The following is a 10,230-nucleotide window of genomic DNA, read 5'->3' on the forward strand; positions in this document are numbered from 1 at the left end:
AAGAAATGATTTTATGTTAGCCAAGTGAAAATCATGGTGGTTTTCTTTCAGATTTTTTCTGATTTGTTGGCTATTTATGGTTCTTATTTCAATAGGTGCATTTCAGACAAATCAAGAGAGTTCATAGTAACTTTGAAGTGCAATATGTTACTTTTCAAATATGTCAGCTTGCTGCCTACAACATTCCCTATTGCTTCTCAAAAGCCTTAATTTTGCTGAATGTCAGGTCAGACTGTTTGGAAATAAAAAACAAAAGCACTGCACAGATAATCTCCATCCCCACTTAGAGCTGACTGTGGGGAGTTTTAGGTCAGGACTCCTGAGACTTCAGCTACAGTACTGCTGTCTCTAAATACTTCAGAAATGCATTTTTTCTTAGGTAGGGCCCTGACACCAAAGGCATCAGAGACAGATGACTAATGGAGGCACAGAGAGACCTGTCTGTTAAAATCTGTGCAAAATGAAGGTCAAACATGGCCCAGTCACTGCAGTCTATTTTTACCCCTCACTGTGCATCCCGTATGCCCAATATTCCAGTATGGTAGGGGTAGATGTTACTTTTCTAGCTAACAAAGGAAATCATCAAGGATCAAAATGCATATCCTTGAGATTTTAACTAATTACCTGTAGGTGCTGTGCTGGTGTAGAATGAGGTGAGGCTAGTTATCCCTGATAACACCGTGCCACAACATTGGCAGTACACTCCATGTGCTGGCTCCACATTTTCTCTCCCTTGGGTCAGTATGTCTGAAGTATGAGGGGCATTGTATGGTAAAGTGTGGCCAAGGATTCCTTGTACTCTTCAGAGAGATTTTGCTCTCCTCTTCTTTCTATGTTGCTCCTGAAAACATGAAGTTTCTCAGTCTGCTGGAGTTATCTTGGCTCAGGGTGATATGTTTTCCTCTGGGTAGAATTTCAGTTTCAGCCAGAGCTGATTCAGGGTATCTACAGCTGGGCCAATGTGTTGCCTTTGGTTTGTAGGCAGGCTTTCTGAACATCTGTAAAGCTTTCATTTTTTCTGTTAAATCATCATGTTCTTGCTATACTCCCCCTGGCTCCACGATGGAGCTAAAATAACTCAGCAAATCAGCTCAACACTCCTGTTCTCTTCCAACTCTTTAAGCTCCTTTCCAAAATCCATCTAAGTTTCCAACAGTCTTTGAACTTAACTGCTTATTTGAAAAATCACTGGTCTGCCTTTTAAATTTTTTTCAATTGTTCTTATTTACAGTTGCAGGGAAGTAACAAAAGCATAGCTGGGAACTCTCCTCTCAGCTGAAATAGTTTTTCCACCCTCAAAAAACTGCATTTAACCCATTAGAGACCAAGTGAACTTGCACTATTTTCCATAAGAAAAGCTCACAGTTCTGATAAGAGGATAGTTAAGAATTGTTACAAAGGTTTCTATTTCAGTTATCTAGTATATATTAGTAAACAATAAAACTGGGTTTTTCCTGGGTTTCATTTTGCAGAATTGGGCAGAGGGGAATGAAGGAATGAGGCAATATGGGCAGTTTCCTATTTACTCTTGTTCTTGCCTTCCCTTTAAGGTGTCTCAAGCAGCGCACAGTTAACTGCTCCCCTAAGCCTCACCACTCCCAAGGCAGGGGAGCAATGACTGAGCAAGCTGTATTAGTACCTGTGGATGAAAGAGACTTGTAGCTTGGCAGCCCTGTGCAAAGCTGAAGTCCTTGGCTTGTGTCCAACAACAGATATTTGCCCCTTCAAGCAATGCTGAAATGATTTTATTTTCCTGAGAGAGAAAATGCGTTAGACAGGTATAGCTGACTCAGATTTTCCATGGAGCATTGCTAGTTTTCTTTCTTTAAAATCTGGAGATGGGGGATATAAGGGGGTGACTATAGAGAAAATATTTTGCATTAAGCAAGTCTAGGTCTGTGTGAATAGGTTGGCTAGAGGCTGTTATTTTTTTTTCCCATAGGACTGTGGAAAGGTCTGTGCTTGCTCACATGAAAGGCTTTATTATCTCTCACTGCAAAAATGCACCCCATGGTTTTCTCTCCACCACATGACCTGCCAGGGCTCTCCCAAACCAAAACACATTGCAGAGGCATTTGGCAGCTCTGACCCATCCTAGCCAGAAGCTAAAGCCCTGCAGCAGTGTCAGGGAGCCCCAGGCCCTCTCAGTGGACTCTTTGATTCCAGCTCCTCCTAAGGTGGAGAGCAGAGCTGAGCCTGGAAACCTAGGGAGGAAGCAGTGTCCTGAGACGTCCTGAGGCTCAGGCTGTGTTGGAGGAGTGTCCTCCAGCTATTGATGCTGAGTGGACACAGTGAAGGAGCTCCTGACTGTTCATTAGCACCATCAAAGTGTTCTGCCCCTCCACTAAATGGTGTCACCCATTGTGAGCCCCAGCTGATGACTGGATTCTGTGCATCTGGTGTTTGTGCAGAGGTGCTGTGAGGAGAGGTCAGGGCTGTCCTGTGCTGGACATGAGCAGTTCCAGCCCATTCCAGAGGGCTCCAACAGACCCACCACACAGCACAGCTGAGCCCCCCAGCCACGATGCTGGCACCTGTGGGGAATGCATTTGAGAAAAAGGAAAACACATTGTGTGGCAGCTGTGAGAAGGAGGACTGAAATAACAAGTGAGACAAGCAGCCCCACAGACATTCACATCAGTGCAGAAGAAGGGGCAGGAGGTGCTCCAGGCTCTGGAGCAGAGATTGCCCTGCAGGCCCTGGAGAAGGCTCTGGTGAGGCAGCTGTGCCCCTTATTCTGGAGCAAATAGTGAGAAGCGCAGAAGGGAGCAAGGTTTGGAGCTGGTAGAAGGCAGTTGTCAAGCTAGAAGGAAAGGATTATTCTTTACCAAGGAGCATCCACCATCTAGGAGAGGAAAGGTATAACAGCTCTGTCTCTGTTTCCTTTCCCCTGGAAAGATTTTAAAGATGAAGACGTCTCCTGGGATTCATGGTGGAATGGGAGGGAGGGAAAGAAGGGTTCCCCAGCTGAAAGGGATAGACCTGTGGTTTGTGAGGTGAGGACAGGAAATGGGAGACACAGGAAGTTTCTCAGCCAACAGCAGGAAGTTTTATCTGCATACAAGCCCCCCTGACACTATGATAACTACACAGAAAATGTATGCCTGCTGAAGATCCCACAGCTGCCTACTTGGAGTGAGTAATTTTGTAAAAATGGCCTATTTGAGTTTGTACTCAAATGTCTGTTTTGAAGTAAAGAAGAACTTGACAGAAAATTGAATTATTTATTTGTTAATTATGCACCTCATCAGTTCTAGTCCTACTTCGCAAAGAAATTCCTGGTATGTGCACAAGCTCTCCTCTCCGCACTGGAGAGCATCAGTGCTCTGGCCTAGCCTTCCTTAGCAGTTGGGTTCACAATTTTCCCCAGGAAGAGCATGCCATCAGTGCTTTTGTCAATAATCATCATCAGGAAGGGCCTGTTGAAGCTGACGTGAGGAGGAGGAGGAAACGGCAGACTCAGTGGTGTTATTTCTATCATAGTCACTGCAGCAGCCTCTGTGCCATTCTCTCTAACATCCACTGTGGCCTTGTGAATTGCCTGAAAGGAAAACAGAGGTTATAACCTAGGTGCAGAAGAGAGAGAGGCAGCTAGGGGAAAATTTGCTTGCACTGTGAGAAGGTAATTCTTAAAAGAAAACACAGAATGAATGTATAACCGGTGTGAAAAAAATACTAGTGTCCAGCCTTTCCAAGACAAGCAAAGTTTGCTCTGGGATCAGGAAAAGTTTTCTTCAACAGAGTCAAACATGACTGCTTGCAGAGGCTGAGCAACACAGGGGATATTCATGATTCTGTTGTTTCTCAGAATAAGATTTTGTCCTTAATACTGAACACAAAAGAATAATTTTTTTTTCATTTTGCATCAATTTCTATGAAAGTAAAATAATTCTCTCTGAAAAAATAGTAGTGACAAGCTTTATAGAGTGTCTCTCTGTAACACAGCCCACAGATAAGATTTTTCAGGGCTTTCTGTGGTAGGTATAACAAATTTGCGTTTAGGAATTCATGTGACCTATTTCATTTGGTTCAGACAGCCCTCTGTTTTCTTCCCTCATTGTCTGCAACACATCTAAAATTTCCTCTTTCCTCTGCTTATCCTTCACCAATTTACTTGGCTTTCCGGGCATCAGTCCCATATCTACATTCCAGGTGTTTCCACATGCCATAGGGAGGAATGCGAGGAATCACAAATAATATATGATGGAAGGACCTCTAGAGGCCATTGAATGCCACCAACGTCCCTGCACTGTGTCACCTCTGGCAACTCTGATGAGGTTAACCAGGATCTAATCCAATCAGGATTTGAGTATTTCCAAGGACAGAAATTTCATTAGTAACCCATACTGTTAGCGTAGGAAAACATATAACCACACAGAGGCGATCATATGCGGTTCTTTATTCCAGCGCGCGGGACACCGGGGTGATAATACACCCAAATCTGATGTCCGAAGCATACAGAGTCGATTCGTGATTTTTATAGTTTAAATTATACACATGTTAACTAACCCCCACCCCTAGATACTGATTATCCTATTCCTTAGTTACTATCTTAAATCATACCTACGCTTCTACCCTGATCCACACTTGATTTGGTTAAAACAATAGCATGGAGCTGTTTACAAAAGCTGACGCTTGTTCCCAGCTAGCTGCGTCAAGTTCCAGTTGTACGTTCTCTACTTTCCTCCCCCTACTCATTACTCAATCCAGAAATTACATTTTTTAACCCTCCACCAACAATACTAGCTGTTTGATCACCCTCATGGTGAATTTTTTTACATAATATCCAATCAGAATATCCCATTTTCTAGCCACAGCCACACAGCCACCCTGCTCTCCAGCCACACAGCCACCCTGCTCACCCTCCACTGGACCCACTCTGCTCCAGGGTGCCCCCATGTCCCTTGTATTCAGGAGCCCCAAACTGGATGTGTTGAATTCCAGAGCTAGTCTCACAAGTGAAGAATAAAGGGAAGGCTCACCTCCCTCATGACACAAGGCACATACTCCTTGGGATTCTAGAGAAATCATTTTGGTTGTCTGTGTACTCGTTTCTTGTTTGTGAAATGGGGCTATCCCTGTCCCACAAGTCTGTTGTCCATATAAATTCTGAAGTGCTCAGACAATGTAATAATGAAAGGTGTATGCATAGTGTAAGAATGACTATTCCCAGACTTAGGTCATAACTATGGTTCTTGTCATGCTTTACTTCTTTAACATCAGCTTTTTTTGAAATTATTCCTGCTATGCTTTCCAGTTGTTTTCTTCTTCAGAGACTTTGTTTGTAGGATCACTGTGCAGTAAACAATTTAATATTAAACTGTAGAAACAACAGCCATTTAATGCCTAACCTTTTCCTTCCTTTATTACCATCGTTAAGCTATGACTACACTTCAAGGGTAGGATTAAACCTGCATACAAACAAGGCAGAAAAATCTCATGATTACCACCCCCTGCCTGCATACTTACTTTGGAAACCTTCAGAAGAAGATTTTTTGCCACTCCAGAGAGATCAGCCTGATCACTGAACACCTCTGTCACACCCATTTTCTCAAACAGGCTCTTAACATCATAGGAACCGGAGACAGAGAATTTTGGAAGATCCAAGTAGATTTGTCTTTTAAAAAATAAATAAAAATGTGAGTTTGTTATTGCAAGATCCCTTGAAGCAATATCTGTTGCAGGTATATACTCATCCCAAACACCCATGGAGCTGAGGCTTGGCTTTCTAAGACAGTGATAAATCTCATGTTAGAGAAGCAGAAACTGAGGTACCTATCCCACCAGCCACAGTCTAATCTGTGGTGCAGGGGTAGAGTGGTGGCCTATGAAAGTGACTGGAAAGTATCATCCACATTGAAGAAAAATAAATTGTATTTTCTTTTTAATGGATTCCTCCTACTGAAGGCAGGTTCCTGAGGGCAGTTACCCATGTGCAGGACCCTCACAACTGAGAGCTGTGACTAGAGGAGCTGAGAGGATTCCTCTTTGGTATGAAATAATAGCTTAAAAAAGCTGAGTGGTGCTTGTTCCTCAGAGCTGTACTTAGCAACTCATCATGGTATCCTAAGCTTTACCCTTCCTGGATGAGTAGTATTGGTCTGTTCAATATTTAAGCAAAGCCACAAATAAAATATTACCTTCTTTTAAGTGATCTCAACCAGATAGACACTGTTTCTTTTAGCAGAGCATCTTCCACCTGTTTCATTGTCCCTTCATCAGGCAGAACAAACAATGAAGTAACATTTCCTTTGTATGGGATTTCTACTACCCAGCAAGACAAGTTCTCATCCCTGTGGACATTAAAGTCCTTGTTTTTATGCATCATTTTGACCTTGACAGAATTTTTGGCATCCAAAAAGAAGTCATCATCTCTTGTGTTGAAACTGCTGAAAGGTCTTTCCCAGGAGCCTTTGAAAAAAAGAATGAGTATAGAATTGGGAAAAAAAAAAAAAAAAAGGGACTAATAAAGGCATGTCACATTAACTGATGCTTCAAATAATATACTTGAACTGTAGAGACAAGCCTATCTCAATTTAAGGATGCTTGTTCCCTGGCCACAGGAAGAAGCTTAACCTCTTTTCAATGGTTTTAATAAAAAACACACAAGAAAAGTATGGGTTGAAGCTTGCAGTGGAAAAGAGATGAGCCTTTGCCTGTTCAGATAATGGTAAATCTTTCACAGACTCCAACTATACAAGCTTCAGTCTTATTCCTTTCATGTGAGTGTCATCTGTGTTTGACCATGTCCTGCACAGCCAGACACCTGTGCCTTTCAACAAATGATCATAAGTTCTGAATATCTTCAGCTCTGAACCTGGTTTAAAATTTATATAGCATTGATTAGTACTTCTGCTGGTTCTTTTATTTTTTCTTTTTTTTTTTTTTGATTTCTCATATAGAAAATGATTATTCTCACCTGTCTTTTAAATATTTTCCTGTGTAATTTAAAAATAGAAAGATGTGTTTTAAATTAGATTATAGGATGTGTTCACAATGTGGAAAAGTTTTGTTTCTTAGAACTTTCAGAGCTTATTTGTATAGTTGCTACCCATGTCTGTCACTCACCTCTAAAGAAAATGTAGTTAATGAGAACCATCACGGTTTCCGGATCAAGACTCTTGACTAAATCGACAATTTTGCCATGGGTTTTTGTTTCCACGTACTCATTGATTTCCCTTATAGCCTCTGGGGGATTCTGGAAGTTGCTAGAAACAGCTTCAGCATAATAAAAATTTTTGACCTGATCCAAAAAGTTCTGAAGCAGTTCCACTTGGTTATCTACGAACAGGGCATTGCCCATGTTCAACTGGACCTCTCGGTGAGGGTCATTGAGCAGCTGGAGGATATGCCGAAATCCCTCATGAACCTCCTGCTCCTCTATCTGTGTCAGGTTGAAGGCAAGACCTTTGTGCAGCTCTCGGAGCGTGTTTGATCTGGCCCCCAGGCTGAGCATTGTGAAGGCAGTGGAGATACTCAAAGGAGAGAAGAAAATGTTCCTGTCGCCCGATTCAGTGCTGATCTGCTGGTAAAGCTTGAATGCAAAGTCAGCGTTGCTGGGGGCTAGCTTGACATAAGGCAAGTTTTCACCATCAGCCTGGGACTGGTCTTCTGCGGGATGGTGTATTTGTTGTTCCTGCTGTTGACCCTGGACTTGAAGTCCAAGAAGCAACAAACACAAATACAATACAGACTTCATTGTCCTGAATAGTTCTGTTAAGAAAAAACAGAGGAACTTTTAGATCTACAGAAGTTTTTCTTTACTGGATAAAAAAATTTTGTATTCTAGATACTGATTTTCAGATAGTCATTAGAACTACTAATCTTCCTGGAAATACTCTTCTACTTGGCCTCTGGATAGTCTATTTCTAATCAGTTCTCCTCATCTGTGACCAAGGAGCAAAGGAAATGAGACAATAATGTGGTACTGCCAGGGAAGAATCAGCTTTCCTGAGATATTATGTGTGAAGTAGTTCTTGCTTCTGACCAGTGTGGCCTCAGTGCATTCCTAAGTGCCTTGGGGTACATGGCTGAGTTCATGTATTGGCACCCATCTATCTGGTGAGTACTTTGGCAGAGGGACCAACTTGTGCTGATGTGCTTCTGTGCTACCCATGGTCTTGTTAGGACTTTGGTTTTCAAGCACTGCTGAGATAGTCAGTTATAGCAGTGTATAAAATCCACCTAAATGCTCAGCTCTTAAACTGTTTATAGATTTCTGCCTCTTATATAACAGCTCTGACTCAAGACCTATATTATTCCAAGATTTTTACCTTAAGTGTTTCAGCAAATTGAGGCTAAATTGAGACAGTTTATTGAGACTATATTCCACATAAGCTATCCATAAAGTTGCAAAGCTCAAGACTCAAGAGCTTAGGAAAAGCTACAGTGGAATCTGCCTTGCTGTGTATATATAATTTGATGACTTTTCCTTTTCCTTTAACTGACATAAGCAAATTCTACATAACCCCACAGTCCCTCTTATGTCATTTTGGGGGAAGAATCCTGTGACATATTGGAGAAGAATGCTCTCCATATAGTTCCTCACCTAAATGATCTCAAATGACAGAAATTCAAACCCATGAAGCAAGCAGTGACCCTCAGGGAAAGAGAGATGGTCTGAATACTGTTCATAGCAGCTGTATACTTATTCTGGAGAATGAGATTCTGCCCAGAATCTGCCTCAGGCTGCCAGGTTCAGGTCTTGCACCAGACTAATTATGGAGAGTTGTTATTTCCAGGCTTCCCCTTTTCTGGATTTTCATTATGAAAAACTGGAGGTACAAGCTGTTGAAGTGCTGAGCATGGAAGCTGTGCTCAGCATGTCCAAAATGCTGGGTATAAACACTGACTCAGGAAAAAAAGGCATTCTAGCTCTTGATAATTCATTTTGTTCTGGTAACAACTCGTTTCATAACAACCCAAATCTGCCTTTGATTTCTCTTCCAGGCCACTTGACTGCAACTAGGCTGGTCTTTAGGCACACTAGACAGAAATGAAGCTACTCTCATTAGCCCTGCATCAGCCTGGAATTGTTGGGACACTGAGATTTCAACTAAATTTATTCCTCTGGGAGCAGAGACAAGGTTTTGTTCTTCATCTTGGTATTGATTTTTGGGTATTCATTTTGGACCTCATATCCCTGTCATCCTGTTACTATAGCTAGGAGCTGCATCACTGAATGAATTCTGCTTCAAACATTCAGAACATGCTTCCAGAAGCTAAAATAATTTTCAATTACTGTACAAAACAAACTACTCTCAGCAGTAAATAGCAGGGATCACACTCAGCATAAATTCAAAGACTTCTAAGAAAGTATAATATGGTACTTACTGCGCTGGACTTTTCTTTCACAGTGCTTCTTCCCTCCTATTCATTTTCTTCCTAGTATTAAGTTATGTCCACTGGTAAAGATTAAACAGGGTAAATAAGAGTTATTTGCAAAGCAAAGATTGAGTAAACTCCTTTTTTCCGGGTATCAAATATTTAAAGTCTTTTTCCCATCACACAGCCAGAATGATGCCAGCACGTAGGAGTCTAAAGGGAAAGACCAAGGACTTTGCTACTGTTGGCTCAAACTGAACTGTCAGTAAAAGAGTTTTACCAATAACTGTGGTGAATGAGCTCCTGAAAACAGAACATGAGAAGAACTGGAAAGCTAAGAAAAGACCAGAAAACATGGATGCTCTGTCCCACTGGATCTTCTGCACATGCAACAATGCCATCTAATTGAGTGCCCAAGGCAGCAGCAAGTTTGTTCAGGTGCAGCTCCATGCTGCCCTATGGAAGGCATGCCATTATTTGATGGGCTCAGAACACTGGTTAGCTTTTTGAAGGATCTTTGATGAGTATTAGAAACTACTGAAGTGGAAAGCAAAACATAGCATGCCTTGAAAAATAACCAAAATAAGAAAACAAATGAAAGAATGAAATAGGCAAACTTTTCCACAGCAAAATGTTAACTTGGGAGAAAAGATCTTAACCTCTCGTGCTATCTATGCATAGGATAAGCATGAATTACATAGTATCATACATATCTTACACTGGGATCGCTCTCAGAGGAAGCTGAAACAGGCACAATTTAGCTATTTAGGAGGTTATTTAAGGATGAGGTGCATGGCACTTATCCTAATTAGCAATGACTAATTATTTCTGTTGAATGTACATGACTTCGCCCCAGGTAAACTTGAAATTTATCTACACATAGGAATCAACCATCATTGTTACTGC

General features: G+C 41.6%; 1 protein-coding gene across 1 annotated transcript; it reads right to left on the reverse strand.

Moving 5' to 3' along the window:
- Positions 1-3,224: 3,224 nt before the first annotated feature.
- Positions 3,225-9,360, reverse strand: LOC134550620 (alpha-1-antitrypsin-like). Its single transcript, XM_063397352.1, has 5 exons — positions 9,334-9,360; positions 7,069-7,713; positions 6,141-6,411; positions 5,470-5,617; positions 3,225-3,541 (listed from the first exon to the last, which is right to left on the reverse strand). The coding sequence occupies exons 2-5, from the start codon at positions 7,697-7,699 to the stop codon at positions 3,332-3,334; spliced, it is 1,260 nt and encodes a 419-aa protein (XP_063253422.1). The 5' UTR covers positions 7,700-7,713; positions 9,334-9,360; the 3' UTR covers positions 3,225-3,331.
- Between the last annotated feature and the right edge of the window lie 870 nt (positions 9,361-10,230).

This window comes from Prinia subflava, chromosome 5 (assembly GCF_021018805.1).
Source record: "Prinia subflava isolate CZ2003 ecotype Zambia chromosome 5, Cam_Psub_1.2, whole genome shotgun sequence".
Taxonomy (NCBI): domain Eukaryota; kingdom Metazoa; phylum Chordata; class Aves; order Passeriformes; family Cisticolidae; genus Prinia; species Prinia subflava.

Excerpts from the sequence above, each read along its gene's own strand:
- LOC134550620 (XM_063397352.1), bottom strand. The coding sequence starts at position 7,699 with ATGAAGTCTGTATTGTATTTGTGTTTGTTGCTTCTTGGACTTCAAGTC. Across the intron at positions 6,412-7,068 it reads TAACTACATTTTCTTTAGAG|GCTCCTGGGAAAGACCTTTC; the intron begins GTGAGTGACAGA and ends TTTTTTTCAAAG. Across the intron at positions 3,542-5,469 it reads TTCTTCTGAAGGTTTCCAAA|GCAATTCACAAGGCCACAGT; the intron begins GTAAGTATGCAG and ends TTTTCCTTTCAG.